Raw genomic sequence first — 25,193 nt, 5'->3', positions numbered from 1 at the left:
AAGCCTCCCTTGGTTCCACTAATGCACTCAGGACCAGTGCAACAGTTTTCAAAAGGCCTCAGTAAATCTAGCTTTGCTTGCTCCCATCCTGAAAGGAAATAATAAATAACAAGGCTGGATTTCTTGCGGTGGCACCTAAGGGTGGAGACATTCATCACCTACACTTAATGGCGCGTGAGGTTTGTTTCCTGACCACGCTTTGGGGTTTGCCCCCTGTTATGCAGTGTGGGCAATAGGACTACATGGTGTGGAGCAAAGTGCTGTCTGGCTGCCAATACACTGAGGACTATCGTATTCTCCTCTGGGTTCTAGAGACAGAGCTCTTTCTAGTTTCCAGAAGTGTTCTAGAGCTGCTACTGCTTCTGGGCCATGGTTGCACTGAAACTGCAAGCAGCAAGCACTTTCATATCTTCATTTATCTGTCTCTCTGTGCACCCCTCTGATTGGGGTCTAGGAAGACCTGTCAGTAAAACTGAATCTTACTTGTTTGTAGCAGCAAGTATTGCATTGAATGCCTGGCTGTCAGGCCTATTCCTGCTGAGTGTTTGGGTGTCTGTGTCTGTCTGTCTGCATGGGCTTGAACTTCAGTGTGTGTGATTGTTCTCCTCTAACACTTTGCCTAAACAAGGGTACTTTCGTACCTGCTTAGAAGACCCCGTGCTCACTGAAGCCTTGATATATTCCAGACTTGCAGTAGGCAGGCTCCTGACTGGTGAAATAACGTTGATGCCTTTTAACCCCGGGCTCTGTCCCAGAGTACACCCGCACTGCAGTGAGAGGTGTGACTGCAGCAGGGGAAGGCACACCCGAGCTAGCTCCCTAACAGTAGCAGTGAAACCGCAGCAGTATGGGCTGTACAAGCCCACCTGGGACCTGGGTATGTACCCGAGTGGCTAGCCAATGCTGCCATGACTTCATTGCTATTGTTATTGGAGCTAGCTAGATCAAAGCAAGCTCTGGTGAGTCGACACTTGCTGAAGTCACACCTCTGCCTGCACTGTAGATATATGCTGACACCTGAGCAGGCCTGGTCATGGCTCTGCGTACATAAATCCAACATCCATTTTATCTATTTACCGAATAAAAATGGGCATGGTTTGGTGCTAAAGCACTGAAGTTACGTTACAGATGGAAAAAGCCTATCATGTAATGCAAATGTAGGATAAAGTCCTACAGATCGAGGATGTATCACATTCAACCGATAGCGTTCCCAACCTGGCCTTTTAGTCCATACAAATTGGTAGAGTTACTATTGCTGAGGGAAGCATCATTTTAAATTTCCTATCTTTTGTCTGACATATAACTTCACCGTGGCATCACACTGACATAGTATCTCTGTAATGAATTTCCCTGGGTGATCATATATTCAGCAAACCTGCCCAACAAACTCCTGCCCATTGTTTTTCACCCAGGGCTATGCCCGAATCCTTGCATTGAAACATGGTTTTCCCACTTACTCTTTAGTTTAAGATTGTAGGTGCTGGATACGAAACCTTTTGGGTCATTTAAATATGCTGAAAGACTGCCCAAGCCCCGAGATTATCCAGAGCATTTAAGTAGTCATTATACAAATAAACCCCAGCATACTACCTGCTTTCCCCCCTCTTGCCAATGCTTACTCCATCTGCTTTAACCCCAATCTGCCTCCCATGCCCTCATGTCTCCCTTCCCTCCCCCCCAATGTTTCCATGTCTCTGAAAATCTTGGTAACCAGAATGTTCATGTGTTGTGCTTCAAAATTAGTTCAGACCAAAAATAACAAGCCGGGAGCCAGTTGGATTGCTTGCCACTTATTGATACAACTGTTCCCCTCAACCTGCCCACACTCCACGCTACAACTGAAAACCATCCTCTGGGAGCAGTGATCTACAGCGTTCCACTTCTGTGCAGCCATAAGCACAAGGGAAAAGCCTCCCCAAAAACCGCCTCAAGCAGAGCTTCCCATAACCAGAGAAGAGCTGAAGGCTCTGGAGCCCGCTAGGGGCTTCTCTATGTAAAACTGTTAGCCTAGTAGATGCCTAGATATTAGTGATGGATGCCAGTACAGAACCTGTACACAGAGTTTGTATGAGGTGACCATCATCCTGATGGCTGATATGATTCCCTAAATCTTCTGCTACCTTCCCAGATCATAGAAATCTTCCTATAGTAAAACTGGTCCTAAAGGTATCAGAGGGGTAGCCGTGTTAGTCTGGATCTGTAAAAAGCAACAGAGAGTCCTGTGGCACCTTTAAGACTAACAAATGTATTGGAGCATAAGCTTTCATGGGTGAATGCCCACTTCGTCGGATGCACGTCCTAAAGGCTCACCTATCCTGGGTATTTGTGTCCATTGGTGTCCCTCTAGAAATCTTAACTCCACTCTGGGCCCTACCCTGGGGCTCCATCCTAAAGCTCCTGCTGGAAGGTTTCTGTAGCAATCTCTGTTATAATGCTGTCCAAGTCCAAGCTTTGGTCTCCAAAGCCCAGAATTTAATGGGCTTCTCATCCTAACATCTCCCACTTTCTTCAGGCATCCAAGTGTCTCGGGCCTTTGGTCAGCAGTCCCAGGTGAAATGGAATTTTTAATCAGAGTGTTAACATCCCCGCCTTTGCGCCTGTGGGGGAAGTTTCCCTCTGCCTTCTGTCTCTTTCCTGTTGTCAACGCCCTAAGTCAGCAAGCTTAGAATCCTTTCCATCCCTCTTCCCCAACAGTTATTCTCAGAACCACTCTGTGGTTCACAGTGAAAGTATTATTCCCCCTTTCCATACCAACCAGAGTTCCTTTTCCTCCTTCTGGTCTAAACTACCTGGCCTGAAGAAGATTGCTCTTCGCTCCCTGATGTTAATTGGCCTCCTGTTCCTAAGTTCTCAAATGCTGTCTAGTTACAAGAGCTCCAATTAGGGAATGGAGCACACTTTTTGTGGCTTAGTTATTTAAAAAAAAACCCCACAGTTTCAAAATCCACTTCCTACAAGTGGGTCAAAGGAGTCATAAAAAAATCCTTCTCCAGTTGTAAGATCTGCCCTCCCTTGGAAATTCATGCCCATTCAACCGGATCACTAGTAGCTTCCACAGCAAAGAGAAACAGGTCTTTGTTTGACAATATGTGAAAGGTTCACCACCTAGGTTTCACTCTACTAAACATAACAAGGTGGTCGTGGCTTTCTCAGATGCTACTGCCTTTGACTGCCAGATTCTTCAGACCTTCCTCCATCTTTAACACATGCTGGTCTTTTTAACTTCACTTTTTTGGACAATTAACGGTTCTGGCTCTTCAGGTACTCAGTTGTTGTATGTTCTTCCCTCCTTTGCTGTCTCCTGCTTGTATGTCCCAGGAGTGATTCCAGATTGGTAGATGGACAGTCTTAACAATCCTTCCTCATCTCCCAGAGCATACGTCCCCTGTCTGGTGTATCCATTCCCTCTCTTTTTTTCTTCTTTTCCTTCGGTTTGTCTCCAGCTTTGGAAACACTTGCTTGGACCTTTTGTGCCCGATAAGCTCTTAAAGAGAGAGATTTAACCCAAGGGGAGAAACCTGTGCAAAATGTGAGCAAGCCTGCTTAGCTGAACATGGATGATGGGACAACATATGGATGGGCATGCTATGAGAGGGCCAATTTCCAGAGATTCTGTTTGTATCACTGGTGCTAGAAGATCTCTGAGATCCATTTGAGACAGCTGTGTGTTTCTTCCTTTGCATAAATGTGTGTCAGGTTAAAGCATTTTAAAACATGGCTCAGATTCTGAAAAGATCCTAAATGCAGATTAACATTTACAAGCTGTGAACTTCAGATTTTTACCTCCATGCTTTGCCAGCAGAGGAAACTTGTAAAAATCCCTTCCTGAAAATCCCTTTTGATCTTTTTGGATCATGACTCCGCTTTAGAAGGATACTTTCCATATCAAACAGGCAAACGCCTTAATGGAAATGCAGGTTTCTCTCATCCTTTCAGGAGCTACTACGAGGCCTGGAGTCCACTTACTTATAAGAACCGTGGCATTCTAGCAGAGCAAAGCAATGAATAGGAACTCCACAGGATATTCCTGCTATGAAATGTCAGAAGGCTATTTCTGTCTTGATGTCTTAAGATCAGCTGTTTACCTAATGGACTTACATTTGCATTTTGCAGGTGTCGTGTCAATATTAATGTGTTCTCTGAATTGTTAATATTCCTTCACTTCAATGTTACATTAATGAAGGCTGCAGGGGATGTGAAAAAGACCTGACTAATTAATTACATGGGCAGAAAGCATCTTTAACTTTCCATTGTGCTGCCCTTTGCTTCTGCCTTAATGGGTCTTGGCATTTCTGGTAGGCAGCCGTGTAACACATGCTGTTGTGTGGAGCAGGCTTTGACTTTCCTTTCCTATTATTTTTTAGCCATAAATCACTTGCATAATTTCAAGGCTAAGGAAAAGTTTCCTAAATTAAGCAGGTAATACGGCCTCCTAGCAGACTGTGCCGGCCTGGTGTGTGGGGTGGGAGGCTCCTCACATCGAGAACAAGGCTAACGGTCTACGTTTCTTCAGGAATCCCTTCCATTTTCCTCTTAGGCTAGGCTTCAGATTAGACCGTTATCGTATGTCTGTAACAATAGTTTGTCATGTGTTCGATTTAATTTTAATTCGGTTATTGTCACATTCAATAGAGAACTCCCTAGAGCAATCCTACAGCATCCCCTGAGTGAGACTCTGCAGTCTACAGTGGAATAAAACACCCCGGCTGGCCCGTGACAGCTTGGGCCGCAGGGCTATAATATTGCAGTGTAGATGTCTGGGTTTGGGCTGGAGCCCAGGCTCTGGGACCCTCCCCCTCGCGGGGTCCCAGAGCCCAGGCCCCAGCCCAAACCTAGACGTCTGCGCTGCAATTTTACAGCCCTGCAGCCGGAGCCCTGTGAGCCCGAGTCAACTGACATGGGCCAGGCATGGGTAGACATGCCCTGAGTGATGGTTCCTAGTAGTGATACCGTGTAGTTGAGTTCAGCATTGTGTTCTGCAGGCCAGCTGTCATCCCTTCACTGAGGGTCTTATGGAAAGAAAGCAGGTCCTTGGCTTTTCTTTGCAGAACTCCCTCTGAAGAGATGGAACTTCCTTGAAACACTGGACTGTTACGAGGGCAAAATAGCGCTGATACAAATCTGTAAGGACAACGTCAGGATGCCAAACAAAATAGCCAAGGTGTGCTGTAGAGCACATTGCAATAGCTACCCAAAACAATCTGAAGCCATGTATGAAACCACTTGGGAAAAATACAAAGAACCTTTTGGCATATGTTTAAAAAAACAAAAATGATCGTACCTTTAAAAATGCTGGCATGTCTCTGCTGAGACAACGAGAGGGGCTAGGAAACACTGGACATCAATAACACTGAATGCCTGCAGCTGCCCCAAGCCAATGCACCCTCTGTAGGATGTGGTGTGGTGAGCAGAGAGAGAATATAGGTTGCATGCTGCAAGATAGGCACGATGACATTGGGTTAATGGCACATTTAGTGTTCCGGTTCACACTTCGGAGACTATGGAGAAGGAATGAGGGAAAGTTGTCCTTGTTCTTTGTACTGACAGGGAGTTCTCCCGATGGTGTTTCAGCTGTTCAGCTGCATGGCTAAAATACCGGACGCTGGAAGAAGATAGCAGAAGCTTTTGGGAGAAAACTCATGTGAGCACTCAGAGTGTATTTCCAAACGCACGCACCCCCCCACCACCACCACCACACACACACACCTCTGCACAGAGTACTGACAAATTCGTGTTTCCATATCAGGTTACAGAAGTGTTCACCAAGAACATTTATTTTCGCGTGGTGGCTTAATGCATGGGTTCTTCGCTAGGCCTCAAGCCCGCTGCAGGGGCGCCCACGCTTTGCCCAACTGAGCATCACATCAGTGTCTTGCTGACAGTCTCATGGTTGTAGTGAATTTCCACAAGGATGGCGCAGATTTCACTCACGCTAACCTTTAATAAAGAGGCTAAGCCTGCTCTGCAGTACAGGTACTCTCTGGTTTTGATCAGATTACTTTCTGCTTGGATCAAGGTGGTGCACGAGATGATGAGACCAATCAGTTCAGCTCCTGGTTAAATAGGAGGGTAATCCTGGCTCTGGTAGAACTGTGTCCCAAACCCTGGGTCTGGTAGAACTGTGTCCCGTGAACTGCATGCTGCCAGTCCTGCTGCAAAGCTCAGAGGGGCCGTCATGCCACCCCAGTTCTTTGTTAGCTGTCGTACTCTTCGATATTCTAATATCCTACCTAAAGACCCTCCCCCAAATTCAGCCAGCCCCATGATACAATGGGCAGGGGTGCCAATAACAGCCAAGAAACACAGGCAAATGATTAAGGTTTTTCAGCGTTCTGAATCCTTGTGTGCAACCCAAGCACATTAGGCTTCAAGCAATTAATTGCTAATCATCTTGACTGCTTCCAATAGCCTGGCTTTAGTACCGAGGACTTCAACAGCTTTCCACTGTACTGCACTTAATTTGGTTCAAGTGGGAAAATGGTATAGTGGCATTTCCAGCCTAAAGGGGGGAGAGTGGCCAGTAAATGACATTCATATCGAGAAAAATCTTCCATGCATCCATGTTCTAGGCAGCCGTTGCTGGGACACTGCTCCAGCTAATGGACAGGGCATGGTGCCCGAGCAAGGGAGTTCATTAGAGAGAGAAGCCATTCTGGCTTTGTCAGATCGGAATCTGAAAGGGCCTTGGAGCTGCTATTCTCATCAAGTTTCCATGTTAACAGTTTTAACCAAGGGCTAACTGAGCAATCTCAGAAAGTGGAGTAATTCCATTCTTCGGCTCTGAAAATAACACAAATTACTTTCATCAAGCCAGGCACCGCCAGCATTACTCTTTTTCTTTAAAGAAAAAAAAAAAAGTCTGTTTTGGCTTTTGGCAACGCTCTTTGGCAAAGACAGCCCCACACCAACACTGCAAGTTCTATATAAGGCTCATCTATAACTTTAAAATCCAATTTTTAAATAGTAGGGGATTTAATTTTCATAACTGTTCAACCAGGAATGAAATTCTGGCCCGGGTATGTAAAGGTGCACCTGGCGGTTGGATGGGAAAAGCATTCTCTGTTAGGACACAGTACACCCTTGTTGCAGGAGGCTGGACTGAAAAAGAATTAAGCCATTGCAAGCTTTTTAGCCACTACCAGCCAAAGAGCATGATTCTGTCATTGGCGGTGCTCTGAAGAGACTTGGGGTTAGCTAATGTTGCTTTTTTTATTGAAACCTCCTAAGTTCCCTCACTTCATGAAAGAACAGTAATCAAAAACAAACTTACTTGATTTAAAAAAAACAAAAAACCTCCTCCTGTATCTAGGCCACTAGAGTAGACTGTTGGTCTTAACTCTCTAAAGAAATCATACCGCATGAGCTGCAGTGAAGTTCTGCTCAGTAGAGTCCTGCACTTTTCAGACAGTGAATTCTGCCCCTCCTTGATCTTCAGACGCTAGAGGTGATTGCTGCCGCTGCTGCTTTCTATATGAAGTCAAGTTCATGTATAATATTGTGACATTCTTTTGTGGAAAATAACATCCTCTAAAGGTAACTTCCTATTGGCAGGCTACAAAGGAATACTAGTACAACAGAGCTTTGTGGTCAGGGTTACTCAGAGCAGCTTCAGACCATCACTTGTTAATAGATCGCTCTTCAATAAGACTGCCAGGGGACTAGGGATGTCAGCAATTCACGTGCTAGAGTGCCATCAGGCCCTTTCAGGCAGGTTAGAAAGCATGGCTCCTCCCGTGAAGCTTACCACTTAGATCTGTGCGTATCCTCTAGCAGGCAAGAACCGAGGTGATCTAATGCTGGAGTGGCTGTTGGGGAGGGAGCACAGAAGCTCTCACGAGAGTGTATGGTGGCGATTGAGGTTTAATGTCCAAGCTCTGGGTAGTTCTGTCCAAAAAGAAAGGCAGTGTTAATTGTCAAGACAGAGAATTCCCTTGTGACTTAGCGCTGAGTTTTCATAGTATTGCAGGGTTTATATTGAAATCCAAATCTGGCCCCATATTAGTCCTTCTGACCCACCCTACCATTCAGTCATGTTTGGATCCAGTTATAAAACTGGGATGCGTGACGCAGAAACATACGTGCAGGTTGGAAACGTGGAGCGGGGGGGGACGACACAGCTGGACGGGGAAGCGTGGAAAGAGGCTTGTTGGATACAGCATTAAGAAACAAAGCAGCAGGTCACTCTGCAGGGTAGACTGAAGCTTGGGAAGAAATTTAAGCAGCAAACAAAAGTCAGAAGTGGAAGGGTGGGGCTGGAGTTGAGGCTGGGTTTGAGATGGAATGGAAACCAGTTGATGGGATTTGTAACGGGGGCCACCAGCTACAAGATGAAGTGAAGCTGGTAACCTCTGCAAGAATTACCTGGTCATATTGGGCTCTGTTCTGAGATGTGTCCGTATACTACTTGTGTCTAACGTTGTGAGCAGGGTTTTTCATCCTGCTGAAAAAAGAATGAAACTGGGAGGATGCTTTGAGCACGACTAGAATACCCAACTGACCAGGTAAAGCCTTAGCGACTGGGCCATGACTCTTAGACCAGCCCAAGGTCTCAAATGAAGTGAGACCCCAACGGCCTCGGTTCAGTTCAATGAGACTTTATTGGTATGGCAAGCTAGACAAGTGTTGCAGAAGTGTAAAGAAGAGACTGACCCCTCGGGTCTCTGTCAGAGGTAAGGAAGATCCATCCTGATAGGGCTACACACCATGTAGGGTTTGGCCCCTTGTGTCCATATATCGGCAGTGTGGATATACTAACTTTAGGTATATATCTATTTGGTCACCTCTCCTCTAAGAAGACTGAGATAACAAGACTGAAAGTCAAATAAGCTTCTGCACAGAGAAGAGGCGTGCTTTAGCTCAATGGTTCTCAACCAGGGGTATGTGTACACCTGGGGGTATGCAGATGTCTTCCAGGGGGTACTCAACTCATCTAGAGATTTGCCTAGTTTTATAAGTGCTACATAAAAAGCACCAGCAAAGTCATTACAAAGTAAAATTTCATACAATGACTAGTTTATACCTCTCTATTCTGTATACTGAAATGTAAGTACACTATTTATATTCCAGTTGATTTATTTTATAATTAAATAGTAAAATCAAGAAAATAAGTAATTTTTCGGTAATAGTGTGCTGTGACATTTTTGTATTTTTATGTCTGATTGTGTAAGCACGTAGTTTTTAAGTGAGGTGAAAGTTGCGGGGGACACGAGACAAATCAGACTCCTGAAAGGGGTACAGTAGTCTGGAAAGTTTTAGTTTATCCTGTCTCATGACCCTTACGGTGCTGTGCTGGGGCACCAGGAGTCAGTAACATTTGGCTGCTATTCTGAGAATTGTGTTGCTGTGACCAATCTGCCTGGCTTGTGCCTACACTGCCTACATTGTAAGTGCAGCAACCTTGGATTTATTAATCTCCTTCGGGAAGCTAAGCAGGTTATGAGATCAGAAGATGGTTGGATAGCAGTCCTGCCATGGAAACAGCAGCCCAAACCCACACTCTACTTGCCTGAGCTTTACTGTGCTGAGAATTGGGATGCAAATCCAATATTTTATATCTTTCATGTATGGTAAGGCCAGAAGGAGCCATTATGATCATCTAGGATAACACTTCCCAAAGCTCCTAAGGTCCATGGTCAGAAGTGACATAGCAGCCTTAAGTCCCATTGACTGTGTGGCTCAATCACTTGTTCCCCTTAGTCTGACCACTTGCGTAATGCAGGCCATGGAATTTCATGCTGTGACTCCTGCATCCAGCCCATAATTCATGAGCAAACTGAGTTTGCAGGCCAAAGGGCCTGCAGAAGATGCTTCTGCATGTTACCGGACTCTTGGGCTGGCCTCTCTCTCTCAGTGCTGCAGTGCACAGGGTTAGAAAGCTCTTTGTGCTGCAGGCGCAGAGAGCAGGTTTGCCGTTATCAGTAAGAACCTGTGGTGAGGGCAGGCACCTGCTCTGACCCACCTCCCCGTGCGGGGTGGAGATGGAAACCTTGCATGAGTGCACAAAGGGCAAAAGTTCAGAGCATATTGTTTATGGGATTTTGTGCCGCTGGGAGCCAAGGATAGCTGAGCTGCTCCAGAGGAAACTGTACCGATGGTGTTGGAGAGCATTTCACATGGGATTCATTCAGTACAAATTCAAATGGACTAGTCTCTCTGTCTCCATTTTTTTAGCCATGAAATATTTTTCTTTTCGCTCCAGCCTGCCAGATGGACCCAGCCAAACTCCAAGTGAGGCTGTTTTAAGAAAAAAAAAAAAAAAATCCCTCTTGTCGTTTGACCTGCCGACAGTTAGCAGTTTCAGTGCTCTGCTCCCATTAATGACAGAGCCAGGCTTCGGCGCTGGCCTCCAGACGCTGCCAGCCAAACTTCAGCTCCAGGCTGCCTTATGATCCATTTCTTTTTTCCGAACCACAAAGTAGCATTTGCTGACTTGAAGCCCTGCACTCTCAAAGTTAGCTGGAGTTACAGCCTGCGGTAGCTCCATTCGAAAACAGCTCTTTACAGCTGAGGGACCTGGGGGGGCTTCCTGGTTTGCAGCCCTACAGCCCTAGAGGCTGAGGAGAACGACTGGGGAGGTGGGAAGGCAGCCTGTGCTGACAGCACCCACAGGCCCTCACCTCTCCAGGTTGGTTTCTGCTTTTAACCAGCCAGCCGTGCTGGGTAACTGCCCATGCTCCTCCCCTTAAAGGTGAACAACACAGATTTCTAAACATCCACACAAAATCTCCCTCCCTTATACGATCCCAAGGAAGAAAACACTTCACTGCCCTTCACGTATGCAGCGAGCCCTACACATTAACGTGTTCGAGCCAGATGTGGGTTCTGCAGGCTCTGAGCCACACACCTGGTTCCTCTGCCAAAGTGGGTGAGCTCACAAACACGGCGAAAGAGACCTTTCATTTGGAATCGTGACTCGTCCCTCAGTGTCCATCAGGCCCTCTCCAAGCAGGAATTTCCCGTGCTTCACCTTAGCCTAGATGTGACTAGATGGACACAGGCACTCCATGCACATTGTCCTCGGCGACTAAATTCCCGGCAAGTCTGAAGTTTAAAACAGAAACGTCTCTGAGCTAGCCCAAAACAGCATCTCAGCGCTAATTCCTCTTTCACGCTTGCAGAACTCCAGTGACTCTGTCTGTTTTGTTGAAGCTGACAAAGACACACAGGTGTCACCCTGCTGAAAATAAGGAGAAATGTTGACTCAAAAGGGAAATGGTTGTGAAAGTGACCTGGCAGGTAGGAGGGTTAATTGGACAGACTGGCTCTTCCAACCCTACGGACGTGGTAGCTGAGGGGAATCGCTCTCAGGCCCAGCAGTCAAGAACAGAATTCTCGCTCTATTGACGCCAATGGGAGTTTTTCCACATTGAATTCCGTGGGGCTGGAACCTTTACAAGGCATCTTCATGCAGTAGTCAGTGGCGCTGGAACACTTTTAATACTGGGGGTGGTGAAAGCCAGCCCCCTTACCCCTGTTCACGCCCCCTCTCCCCCCCCCCCCCGAGCTGGGGCTGGGAGCAGGGCCATGTCTCCGGGGTGGGGGGACCTGGACAGAGGTGCTGGGGCCAGCAGCCAGGGCCCCACATAAAATTTGAGGGTGCTGTAGCACCCCCCGCGCTCCTCGTTCCCATGCCTATGGCAGCAGTACAGGATCTGTACCGACCCTGGCCAATAGAAACCGACCAGACGGGGGGCTAGAAACTGCCGTATGTAATAGGGTACGGTCAAGGCACTTTCTGTAACATTTGATTCTCACTCTGTTAACTTCAAGAAACAACTCTCTCTCCTTACCAAAGCCGGGTCCCTCCTTTGTGTGAGCGTTCTGGTCTCTTGTAGTGTTGCTCGTGTGCTCTGGCCTGCTTGTGTTGAAGTTCTCGCTCTCAGATCCTAGGATTCCTCGTTCAGAAGAAACAAATATGCTTGTAAAGAACTATAGGAGTTGGCAACCAGATACAACAGAAAAGGGAACTCTTCTGCCGGTCTCCCAGCCTCACTTGAACCTTCTTGTACCTCCCGTTTGGGAAGAGGCTGGAAGCATTGGCAGGGCACTGTTCTGTTGAGTCTCTGCTTTAGTTAGTTAGCGTCTCTTCTAAAGCATCTAACTAGGGGCTTTGGGCACAGTGAGTTAATCCACTAACCTTTCACCTCTGGAAAGCTGGGTTCATATCCTGCCATGTCACAGATGAAAGCAGTTAGGAGGGCTCGGTCCCATCTTAAGTCCTTTCTATCCATATCCCCAAACCACCAAGTTATTTGGCGTCTCTCTTTGATACACTTGGGACTAGAGCAGCAGGTCACACCTGAGGTGCTGTAGAAATGGGCCCCCAGAATGAGGTTTTGCAAATCTGGATTGAAGTGCATTTGCAGAGGGAGAAGGCAGCATTATCTGACATTTAGTTTACTGAGAAGGCAAATCAAAGGGGACAAGATAGCGGTAAAGAAAATAACGAATGGTATCGAGGCCATCTGTCAGATGCTTCCAGTTACTCTTACTCATGAGAACAAAACCCCCAGTAAAATTAAAAGGCAAAAAAAATTGATGAAACAAAATATTCTTTTAAAAATATGAAGCATAATGAACCGGAGGAATTTGCAGTCCCAAGTTATCAGTGAGGCAAAGAGCTAAGGATTAGACACCCTTGGGAACAATAAAAATACAATCTGCGTTCCCACGAGTTTGGGTAGAGAATTACAGGGGCTGTATTCCTGCGTGCCTCAGGACATAAAGCACTGCTCTCTGCCTGGGAGTAGGAAGAAATTTTCCCCTTGGGCATGTTATTGCCTTGTCCTCTAGGAAAGTTCTACACCTTGTTCTGAAAGACCTGATATTGATCACACTTCAAGATAGGCTCCTGGACGAGAGGGACCATTGGCCTGATGTGTTACAGCAACACCTGTGTCCCAGTGACATCTGCCCATATGCTTGCATGCCTCTACCTACTCCTATAAATCTCGGACTTTCCTTTGCAATGTGATATGCACAAAAGAAAAGTAAAGAATCTGGCCTGATACATTTTACTGGCCTTAGCGCTTGCCAGACTGGTTCAGTTAACCTGGTTAAGTGTTGTAATTACCTTTTCCGCCACCAGTCGCAAGAGAAGTTTGCTGTAGAAGTGTGGGCACTGATGACCGTACACGTACCAGGTTGCCAGGAATGCGTTTCTGCTTCCCAAATGATTCACTGAAAACTAGGCTTGTAGACTCGAGATGGTTATTGTATCTTGCACGGAGTTTGTGGCTCTGACAGAAACCAGTGATGTTTTCCTTTCGCTGATGAGCTATTTGAACCCTGCCACCCCTGTTTGGTTTGGTTTACCCTTTAGAAACACCTGTTTTGCACAGCAGATGGAACGTACAACTGGTTACCTGCACAACGCTGCTTCACTCCTTAGTCTGACTGACAGCCAGCTGGTACCAGCTGCCATAAAGGGACCAATGTTGCCATCTGCTGGTTGAACTGCACCAAAGCAGCTTTAACCTTATCCAACTTGACCACTTTCCTCTCTGAAATGTATTGTCATGGATATGTATTAAATGAACCCAGCTTCCATTCTGTGATGGCCACCGCGTTACCTGCAGCACTTGTCACTCCTGTCAGGGCTTGCGTGTAAATTTTAGAAACTAAAAGAAAATGGTAGTTGGCCCAACATTAGCGTTTGTTCTTTACAGTGCTAGTGATTTATTGGTGACCCTCTCCCAGTCCCTTTCCCCGGTTTACCCCAGTGTCCTTTTCTAACCTGTCTGGTAGGGAAGCTGTCAGCCCTTTGGGAATAGCGTCCCTTAAGCTGTCTGTGTGCGCAGAAATCAGGAGGTTGGCCTATTAGCTCCACAGTCTGTAAGGAAAGTCCACAGCGCTGCTCCTGGTAGAAGTTCTGATCCATTACAGATGAGCATTTTCACTGCTGATGTGGGGATGTCAAAGGTTAACCGGTTAACCAGTTAGCATTGGGCTTACTGTTAACTGGACCTTAACTGTTAACCCCGGCAGCCGCGCCAGGTCAGCCAGCTGGAGGGACCTCAGTCCCGGCCAGGCCAGCAGAACCTCAGCCCCGGTGGGACCCCAGACCCTGCCACCTTGCACCAGCCCACCAGAGGAACCCCAGCCCCTGCTGTGCCAGGCCAGCCGGAGCGACCTCGGTTAACCGGTTTAACAATTTTTTTATTGTTGAACTGGTTAACTTTTTTAACCGCTATTTACATCCCTATGCTGATTACAGCTGTAATTTGCTTATTCCTCCTCTGGGTTTGTCTTTAATTATTTCCTTTTTCTATTGGGTACTGCACAAGTGCAATCGGTTGACCACACAATAAGTCTGGGCATGCGCTATTATTGTAGTATAGCCCAGGAATACCGTGTAGTGTGATGCACATGTTGCTCATTAACCTCAGTAGCACACACAGTAAAACTCCCCAGTGGTCTCCATTGTTGGTTTCTAAGTCACAGAGCACAACAAAGTACTGTGCCTCGTCCTGCAAATCTGCCACAAAGGCACTTGGGCTCCACCGCAAGGGACTTCTCCAAATTGCTGTGCCGTGGCCACTTGGCATGCAGGAGCTGCGCTCCGATGCCAGCATAATTAGTGGCAATATGCATATGTTGTGCCGAGAGTGTGATGTTGCTTTTACAGCTCCTATTGTCATTTTTGGCAGTTAGCACAACTTGAGAAATCCACCCAATACGTGGAGCAAATGGTGGAAGGCCCAATTAAACACATTTCTCTGTTTGTCCAAGCCTGTTAAACACATCTCCTGTGACACAGTCCTGCAGCAAGAAGAGCGTAGCCCGTGACCCCGTTAGGAGCATCGTTCGTGCTATGGTTACGCTTTGTCCTGTGTGCGGCTCGTGAGGTTTTCCTCCAGTGACTGTGTTTTCAGTGGGAGTAAGAGGAGCATTCAGGCTGGCTTGGGTTGGTCTCCAGGAGCGTCCCCCATAGAGCAGAGCTAACGGGGGAGAAGCCATGGCTAACCCCAGTGCTGTCTTTGTCGTTCATTCAGCCCTGCACTTAGAAAAGCTGCTTGGCTTTCCCGGCCATCTGTCTGCGTTTCCAGCTGTGCACTCAGCGAACACTAAGGCAGATTCGTAGTGTGGAAATTCGCCTGAAACTCTTGTAGCTGTGCTGACCACACATGTCGTTCTCAGGGTGGGAGACTGAAGTATGGGGGGGCACCGTGTTTCCTCTGGCTCAGGACGACAGCTATCTGTGTTTGTCTTCCGTGCTATCACTCACACCACATTTGCTTTTCTTGTCAAGTGTTTCAGGAGATACAATGACCTGAAGCGGGATTATTTTATTGTAATTTGAGCTGTCCATTTATTGCTGGCTTCTGCTTGTCTGCACCACTGGGATGGCCCACAAGAACCTCAGCTGGAGAGGGAGGATTTGGGGGGGTTTGCTGGTATCTCAGGTCTAATCTTCCTCTTAAGCCACTACTAATAACCGCTCTCCTATGTGTTCACGCTGCACTAGCTCCCAGCATTGAGTACAACCTGGGGTGTGTGTTGATTAAGGTTGGCACTTCATGTCCCCAGGGGCTTCCTGCTTTAACCCTCATGATGCCTCTTCTTGCTGCAGGCTGGTGGAAGAATTTATGCTGCTGGCGAACATGGCCGTCGCCCATCAGATCTACCGCTCCTTCCCCCAACAGGCCTTGCTGCGCCGTCACCCCCCACCCCAGACCAAGATGCTGAACGACCTCATGGAGTTCTGCGACCAGATGGGACTGGAGATAGATTTCAGCAGCGCAGGGGCCCTGCACGTGAGTGGAGACCACACCGGGGATTTGCGCCAAGGGCGAATGTCTAGATGGTGAAGCTCTCCTGGGGTTACTGATACTTTCTCCGACAGCATTTGTGTAATGACCTGTGGTTACCTGCTCTCCATTCCCTGGGTGAACTGCCCTGTCTTCTGCACAGGGCTGCAGCTGACACTGCAGAGCTGGCCAAGGGGGAGTCCAGGGGAGTTTGGAGATGAGGAGCACCTTTGTAGGCACACACTGGGCATAAAGAACAGGGTATGCATTGCCACATGAGTCCTCCATCAGAAACCCTCCTGCCCTGTCTTCAGCCAGGTGGCAGGATTCGGGGGGCAGGTCTCTGTGCTCCACTAGAGCCAGCCTCTCAGAAAAGTCTGGTAATACCTTCCTGTCTCAAACCGGGGCTCCCAACACCTCGTGCAGAGAAACGTGATGTTCTTCACAGAGCATAAAAATGAAGCCACCGGCCGCTGCTGGGACAGTCTCGCCTCTCTCCCCCACCCCCAGTAGCAGGAGTTTGGGTGTGAGGGGGGCTCAGGGCTGGGGGTTAGGGTGCTTTCCTGGTGGGGAGGCTCTCTGGAAGGACGACAGCAGCTCCCCTCCCTCTGCCCGCAGGCACCCACCCCCACAGCACCCATTAGCCGCGGTCCCTGGCCAATGGGAACTGCAGAACCGGGGCGTGGGGTGGAGCGGAGGCAGCACATGGAGCTAGGAGCTGGGGTCCCCGCTTCCCAGGAGCTGGGTAGGGAGCCTGCCCCAGGCCCCCCCACAGGCCACAGCCCACCCCCTCCCGAGCACCCATAACTCCCCCTCCCCAGGCTGTGACTTCCCCTCTCCGGGCCATGACTCCCCACAGAGCACCCACGGCCTCCCAGAGCACCCGCAGCAGCCCCCTTGGGCCGCCACCTTACCCCACTCCCCCAGCACCCGCAACGCCCCCGGGCCGCGACTCACTCGAGCACCCGTGGTGGTCTCCTGGGCCATCAACCCTCCCCTCCCCCCCCCCCCCAGCACTCACGCCACCCCCCCCCCGGGACACACACCCCCCCCATTAGCACCCGCGGCGCCCTCCTGGGTCATGACACCCCCCACGAGCACCCGCAGCGCCCCCCGGGGCTGCCCCCCCTTCCCCCCTCCTGGTTTTAGTCAGGGGTATATAGTAAAAGTCATGGACAGGTCACGGGCCGTGAATTTTTGTTTACTGCCCACGATCTGTCCATGACTTTTACTAAAAATACCCGGACTAAAACGTAGCCTTAGCTATGAGTGCCTATGACAGAGGGTAGCCTCAGAGCGCCAGTATATGCTGCTGCATGTCCAGTCGTGCCCTGACGGATGGGTAATGATTCCATCTGGACCAAAGCCCCCGTTTGCAGGCATGACACCCTTAGGGGGATGTAAACCAGCACGCTCCCTGGGGAGGGGAAGGAAAGGCTGGGGCAGAAGCAGAGAGGTTGCCGACGAGGCTATAGCGTGTTTTGTGTGTTCGGGCAGCCTGCCGTTTCTGTCGCTGGTTAGCTCTGCTCTCACCAGCCAGTGGTTGCAGGAAAGCAATTTCTGCATAGAAAGATGATGGTTTCAGGGGTGGGACTGGAGCCCCATGCCGGGAAATCTCGTGCACTGTATATGCAAGGAAGGGCATAAGACGGCTCTGCAGATTAACGCCCTCCGCAGCCCAAGCCATGAAGCGTCACCTCAGCTCGAAAGTGAAGCGTGGGCTCCAGTATTTTCTTTTTCATTGCCCCTAGACGGCTGGTGATCCTGTTAATACAGCCCATCATCCGCCTCCCTCGTGCTGTTCTGTTAGGGGCGGCCCATGGCCCCTCTGGGACTTGCACGGTGCTCCTTGTCGGGGACTCTGAAGACAGGGGGATGCTTTTCCTCCGAGCTTTGAGCGTGTAGGGCCTTTCCAACGAGGAGGAGGCCGCGCTGCTTGTTACTAGCCTAGTACAATGGCTTCAGACTGATGCATCCCTCAGACCTCTACACGGTGTGTTGAGCTTGGCTGCGTGGGAGGGAAGTGGTCACAAGGCCCCGGGGTTTGACCTGCGGGTTGAGAGGGAGAGGTTAAAAGTCCATCTCTCTGAATGTTCGGAGATAGTCCCTTGGCTTCTCTGCCGCACATGAGCAGATGCTGAGCAGTATCATAAATGACGGCAATATACAGAAACGGTGTCCACAACCTAATGATTGCAGGCAGCCCTGTCGTAGCCAACCAGGCTGTGAGCACCCAGCTGGGACCAGCCCGGCTGCCGGGACCATGAAAGGCCCTGCTGTAGCCAGCCAGGCTGTGCATAGGGAGGAAACATACTTAGTGAGGAAAACATTTCCGTTTCTCATATCTAAGAGATGGGTGTAAATGGGGAAGAGAGGACTTTGGTTGTAAAGTGTCTGCACTTTCTGAAATCCCCGGAGCAGTAAGACAGCAGCAAAGAGCAGGACATGTTTGTTCTCTCCCCGAGCCTTTCATCTGGTTGTCTTTCCCCCCTTCTCTCCTTCCAGAAAAGTCTGAATGAAACGTTTGGTGCAGACAGCTATGCAGAGGCCAGGAAAGAAGTGCTGACCAACATGTTCTCCAGGCCAATGCAGGTAAGTGCCGCCAGGTCACAATGTGCTTATCCCTGTGCAACCAGCACCAGAATGTTTTCAGGCTCGTCGCCACCTGCTTTGCGTTTACTGCCCAGATCAGTGCGCCTTCCCCTCTCCCGAAATCCCCCCCCTGCACTGATCGTTTAAACTGTTACGTGGGGGGGAAGGGAGATGAAGAAGCGAAGCGCAGTCACTGGTAACTCCCGGAAGCCCCAAAGCATTGCATGACCCAGATTTATACCCCGTGTGTCCAGTAAGAGAGGCCTGCCCGGTTACTTATGGGCTGGGTTCACTGGTCAATGCGTGCTGACCCGCTGAGATTGATGGGTTCAGCGTTGCTCCTTGGACTCTCCCTCAAAAGGCACATCCAGGAGGCTCTTACAACGGCTGCCGCCCCCACAGGCACAGTTCTGGGTATTTCACACAGGAAGCCATAAAGGGTTTAAGTGACTTCTCGGCAAGGGCAAGGATGGCAGGGTACAGATCCCCATTGACCCCAGGGGATTGGGTCAGGCCTAGTCGCCCTGCGAAAACCTCCTCTCGTGACATCAGTAGCAATTTCCTTCCTAAAGAACAGTTCGGGTGCCTGGACCGCTGAGGGGCCAGGGAACTGGGGTCACTGGTTGAAAGCTCAGCCCAGGTCAGACCCTATAACAGCTGTTTGGTCCAACTTCAATGAATTAGTCTCAGTTCAGAGTAAGCAGGCATCCCCATCCAAACCCAGCATTGCCTTGCCCTTGTAAGCAGAGAGGCCCAGGTGTGAGTGGGCCACGGAGACCCATCCATCTCTAGAGATGGTCTCTTTGGGGTAGGTGGCAGAACTGGCAGGAGGGGAGCTTGCCGTGCTACGGGTCTGCTGGCTCTGTTGTGATGCCCCGTGAACAGCTAATCCGGTGCGTTTCATCAGCACAGAATTAACGAAAAGAAAACACAGTATAAGTTTTGTCACGTCTCCGCCTTGTTAACTCGGCCGCAGCGCGAAGGGTGGCTGGTTCTGAGAGCGCAGCCCACCAGCAGGGAGAAGGTGACACGTTCCTCAAAACGGCCTCTCTGCCACTGAGTGTTTATCACCGCGGGAATACATCATCTTCCTGACATTACTCATTTGACTGTCACTCTTCTAATTAGTTAATTTGCTCCATTTACTCATTAGCAGTTGCCTGAAGTCCTGTTGTACCTTAGCGGCTTAATGCTTGTTTGCAAATGTAGCTGGGGAGGCTCTGATGGCAATTAGCACAAACCGTGTGGTAATTATCCCCCACACGCACGTTGGACTCATTAGTACAGTTTGCTGCTGTGCAGTTCTCCCCTCTTTAGCTGGGTGTGTTTTTCCAGCATGTTTCTCTAGATAACGCCTCTTTGTCTGGCTTTCACATGTCTCCAACACCGGAGGCATGGATGGCTTCCTTTCCCCTTCAGTGGGACGTACTGTCAAAGTTGAATCCTATTGGTAGCGTCTGTTACATGGGTTACCCCTCCAGCTTGCTGCTGGATTGTGTTGTGTCAAGGCCCCGAGTCTTCTCCCCAGATACCAGACTGCCTGGTGCTTTGAACAGCCGGGCGAAAGGAGACTGGTCACGTGGGCAGGCATGGCCCAGGATGGGGCAGTGAGAACTTTCTGAACTGTATGTTCTTGTTCAAGGGCTAATTTTTCTTTAAGCCATATGGAAGGCCTGCCGGAGCGTGGAGGAGGGGAGTGAACTTGGAGCCCCTCCTGCTCTCCACCACCAGGTACCTCGGCACATTCGGCAAACTCACCTGCCACACAAGCACATGCCTTGGCAGCAGCCGGATTTGCAGCATCTGCCCATCGTTGACCGTGATACAGAGCCTGTCCTTCCTCGATGAGGAGTTCCGTATGACTCAAAACCACGGAGGAAGGCCTTTGGGAGCTAGGTTCTGGTGGAGGGGTGGCTGGGTAGTGTCTCATTCAAACCATTTCCTAACGGAGCTGGTGATTTGGAAGACTCGTTTACTCTTCAGCTTCCTTTCACCGTGGTCCCAAAATGAAAACGTGCCACGTTTCCTTTGCTCCTGGTGCTGCCAGCGAGGGCCAGCCTGGCCGTCGCAGAGGAGGGGTGAGCACAGCTGTAGTTAAATAGATTCCGAGCTTGAGCAAAGCAGGACATGAGGAGGTTTGCTCCTAGCCAAGTGGCAGTTTTTTCCCAAGGCTGCGACATAGTTAAGTGTCAGTTTTAGACTCTTCAGTCTGTCCTCTGTGAAGCAGCTGGTGTCTTTTTTGAATGCCTCCACGTATCCTGCTAGTGAAGGCAGGGGGCTGGACTCGATGACCTTTCAAGGTCCCTTCCAGTTCTAGGAGATAGGATATCTCCATTAATTTAATTTAATTTAATTTAAAAATCTGCACGGGATATTGCGAGGGTAGTGTGCTGAAATGGGGCAAGGGTCTGGGACTATGGTTGCCCGTAAAATGCCCACATCTGTCCTACAATCCCTCATTATGAGAGGGCCCTCTCTGTTCTGAGGAAATTCCCAAGACTCCAGATTTCTGATCAGAGGGCCCCTCTGCCCTGCTTCTTACATAACTGCTAAGGAGAGCATTGTAATGAAGTCTGTTTGGAAGGATTGGCCAGGAAGGAGAGACCTTTCCAACTTATAGATGTTAATGGATCAAGGCGAGCTTATGAAAGGAAAGGCGTTTTGGAAGGAGAACTCTAACTGTATGTGATGTCAGAAGGAAGCTAGACCTGCATCAAAAACAATAGATCATAACTCTCTTCAGAAGTATGGCTATAGTCAGAAAAACATCTATATGGAATTGCCCGTCTTGCTCAATAAGCCTGCTCCCTGGGTATATTCTGTGTTGCATCTTGCTGCCTCCACTGGCAAAAATAAGTTTACAGTTGAACTCCCGTTAGCCCTACAGAGCCAACCCCGCTCTGGGGAAGTGAGCTGGATTTGATTCTGGCTAGTGTATCGCCAACAGAACTAGTACCTTATGTTCTGGGGGTAGACCCTTCATTCCTGCTAATGGAGGATGGAGTCCAGCTAGACTTTGGCTCCCAAGGTGACTTTACAGGGCTGGCTCTTCGCAAAACCATCTTTTAACTTGTAAACAGAGAATTGCTACGGAATCACCAACACCCCCCTCCGCCCCCAGGCACGGAAACCTACAATGCCATTTTTAGAGTCACTTTGCAAGTAGATCCTGCATGTGGGTGTGTGTATTCATGTGCACCTGCCTTTTAGCAAACGAATGGAAGGAGCACTGCGTCACACACAGGCAAGACTGGTAGAGGTAAACCATTTCCATTTGTTTCTGTCTCAGCAGATTGATCTGCAATTAGCAACGTTGGCCAGGAGCACGCTGGAGTTTTCCAGATTGGTTGCTCCATGACTTGACTTAAGAAGGTCCTCCCAGGTTACTGAGCTCTCAACTAAGAGTGTCTGATCCTCTGTCACTCGAGGAAGTACGAAAGGCCATCCAAAGGTTACGGAATGGCCGTGCCGATGGTATTCCACCTGAGCTGCTCAAAGGCCTTTGGCCTCCGTCGACTGCTCTTTAAAAGTGTGGGCATCAGAGTGTCAGCAGAACGGGAAGACGGCTTCGTAGTGTCTTTGTACAGGGCAAAGGATCTCGCACCGAGTGCAGCAACTACAGGTCGATCTCATTGCTATCAGTCCCTGGAAAGGTCTTCGCTCTCGGCTCTTTGCTAGGATGCAGCGAATGCTCCTGAACAGACTTGGTGTCCACGGCAATCAGGTTTCACTGCTGGGTGGTTGATAATGAATGCTTCCCTTACGCTACAGCTTCCAGCTGAGCGGCGCTGAGAATTTAATTGCTTGCTTCACGTGGCGTATATCAACATCGAAGTGGCTTTTGATTCTGCTGACAGATCAGCCCTTTGGCTCGCACTGAAAGGAGTTGGCGCCCCGGATGTTCTACTAAATCTGGTGCCCGATCTTTATACCGGTGTGAGAGTGAGCATTGGTTCACGGCTTTTGCCGCGTTTCTACACAACCTCAGGTGTGCAGCAGGGGATGCATTCTCACCCTGGCGCTATGCTGCCAAGCTACCAGCCGGATCTTAGACTTGCTGCTCCACACGTTGGAATCAGGGTTGGTCAAGAAGCATTCACTGACCAAGACTGTGCCGACAGCATCTGCCTTGTGGAGAAGCAAAAGAGTTCCCGCCCTGCCCCTCAAGCTTCCCAAGACACAGCCCGCACCATGGGGTTGAGCATCTCATAGCAGAAGACCAAGGTCTAGAATTTGGAGCGGGGCCACCAGAGCCCCCCCAGTGCAGGTGGGGTCGAGCACGGATGAGTTCAACTCCCTAAACTGCAAGCCAAGTCCAAATGGTTGCAGCAAACGGGCTGTCCTTCGACCACTAGGTCTCCCTGACTCCTGCATGAAGTCCATGTCTTGCTATGGATGCAAAAACGTCTCTATACCGAGAATAAGTCCAGGATCTATCGGGCCTGTGTACCACCTGTATTGCTCTACAGGTCAGAAACCCGGACCGCTTACAGGCAGAGTTGGAGAAGCTAGAGGCATTCCATACGCGCTGTTTGACTTTGTATGAAATGCCATAATCTCAGAGAATGTGGAAGGTGAGGAACATGACAAATGAATAGAGAAACTAGCTTTGTAAGGGTCACAGGCCATGAATAAGTCTCTGCTTTCCTTGGAGACAGAGCTGTTGTCTGGGCTGTCAGACATCTGGACAAGCCAGGTCTATGTTCAGGGGAGCATATCTGTACCTCGATTCTCCTTGGGAAAGGGACACTTCCAGTTTCTGCCTCCAAGTGGCTGGGGCTGCCTGGGATTCAGGGCATCCCAGTGCAAACACCACAGACCCTGCTTTCCAAGGGGTGCCAGGCGAGTGCCATCTGGGATTGACACACACACTTCCCAGGCTGCCTGTTTGCAAGCACGGAGATGGGTTCTTGTGGGCGCATGGGGCCCGGGGGTGGGGGTGAATTTTAGGGGCACGCCTGCTGTGCTTGCAGCCTGTGACATTTATTGTCTTTCCAATCACAACCTGACGTGTGAGCCCCAAAAGGCCCTTTTCCCACCAGCAAGAAGCTCTGTGATTATCCCAGAAGTAGTCAGAGATGAAGGGAAGAGGTCCCCTCTGCAGCCACGCTCTGCCCATTGCAAGGCAGGGACCTCCAGTTGCTCATCACACACCTCTCCACTCCTGGCCTGGGTGCAAGTTAGAGCAGCTGAGGTGTTGCGGTAACTTACCCCACTGGTCCCTAAGTGGTTTTTCATGAGTGGAGAATAAGCGGCGCAGAGCTCCTCTGTCGGCACCTCCAGCCAGAATACAGCCAGAGCAGAGTGGAGAATATGGCCCCGAAAAGGCATGCAGGTCTCCTAGCCCATCCACCGTTCCCATCTCTCAAACTCCCGCAGTCTCTCCATGCGGCTCTGTGTGCACCGTGAGTAGGGAAACATGGGGCAGTGGACAGGAAGTCTGTGCCCCCAGCCTCTGCCTGAAACCACGCATGGGGCAAGGCTCTGGATCGGCCCCTGCTTCAGCACTGGGACACGGGGGCTGCCGCTGTGATTAGGGGCAGTGCCAGGATTCCTCTACGTGACCACACTGGTGCTGGGCGATACTGAACGGCCGGCTTCGCTGTGTACAGATCCGTTCTCAGCGCTGAGGCTTGTGTGTCCGGGATCAGGCTGCAGGTGAGTCGGCCAAAACCGCCGGCAGCTAATTAATCCACGATCCTGCCAGGCTCGCGTCTTTGAGGCACGCTCTGTACCCCTGGGTCAGGACAAATGCCTTTCAAATTGAAGGGGAGGGAGGTGGGAAGAAGCTCATAATGTATGTCAGTGGGAGCTCCTGGGGGCTGGTGTGCCAGGCAGCTTGTAACAGATGACGGAGCAGTGACACCTCATTTTTCAGGGGCTCAGTCACTCGGGGATTCAATCTGTCCATAAGAACAGAGAGCCCTTGGTCGGCGATGGCTCATTTATTCGCATGCTCCTTGCAGTTCTTCCCCGGGAACCGAGCACAGCGGAGAGTTGAGAGCGCTTGTCATTTGAATCTGTTAATGAGAAAACATCCGCTGTGTGTCATGCCGGTAACACCCGGCGTGCCGGTGACGCCAGGCGTTCGGCACTGCCCGCGTTCATTCACTTGTCCTCGGAGAAGTGGCCTCAGAATAATCATCTAACCGTTTTGCCCACTCGTCTACAAAGGATACTAGGGTCACTTCAGCCCCCAAGGAAATGCAGCCACCTCAGGGATGCAGCAACTCTTTAAAACGTCAACTCTGTGCAACCGTCTAGGGCAGGAGGTTGAGCAGGGTCCCAAAGCCAACCGCATTCAGGAGGCAGAATGGTAAATCCCCAAACTGGAATTGGCCGTGGCAGTGGGGCTAACGCATCCCTCCTGTGACCAATGCTCTGGGGAGCAATGTTAGGCCTCTGATCTGAAAGATACTGGGGCGAGGGGAAAGAACGCCCCCACTGAACCACTTCTTCCGGCTCCCTGGGGCGTCCTTGAAGTGGGGCTTTTCTCCTCGAAGACCATAACTGAGCCGGCAGCCCGGCTCGTGAGAGTGGATGGCCGCCCGGTGATCTGGCCTTAGGCCTGTGACACACCCGTCGTGTTGCAGAATTCCAGGAGCGCCTGGACGTGCTTTGCCCATGCTCCACGTGGAGCTGTGGGGATCTTTCTCCCCACGTCCCAGTAGCTCAGCTGCATGCAGAGGGCTCCCTAAAATCCCGTCCGGAATCGCTGCTGGGGCACTTTTCTTCCCCGGGGGCCGAGCAGTGGGACTGGAAGGCCTCTCCCGCGTGGCCTGCAGCGCGTGAACCACTGGGGATCTGGGCTACTTGAGTCAAGGCGACTGCGTTTCGTGGAGTACATCAGGA

The 25,193-nt window shown here is 49.9% G+C and overlaps 1 protein-coding gene across 4 annotated transcripts in view; it reads left to right on the top strand.

Annotated features, from left to right (window-relative positions):
• DIS3L2 (DIS3 like 3'-5' exoribonuclease 2) overlaps positions 1-25,193 on the top strand; it is a 262,106-nt gene that overhangs the window by 225,265 nt on the left and 11,648 nt on the right. For all 4 annotated transcript variants that reach the window (XM_054040303.1, XM_054040301.1, XM_054040300.1 and 1 more), the window contains 2 exons: positions 15,572-15,755; positions 18,255-18,341. In XM_054040303.1, coding sequence (XP_053896278.1) covers positions 15,572-15,755; positions 18,255-18,341 — 271 coding nt within the window. The remainder of the gene's footprint in view (positions 1-15,571; positions 15,756-18,254; positions 18,342-25,193) is intronic.

The sequence above is a fragment of the Malaclemys terrapin genome, chromosome 9 (assembly GCF_027887155.1).
Source record: "Malaclemys terrapin pileata isolate rMalTer1 chromosome 9, rMalTer1.hap1, whole genome shotgun sequence".
NCBI lineage: Eukaryota > Metazoa > Chordata > Testudines > Emydidae > Malaclemys > Malaclemys terrapin.
This window is presented reverse-complemented; position numbering and strand designations above follow the sequence as displayed.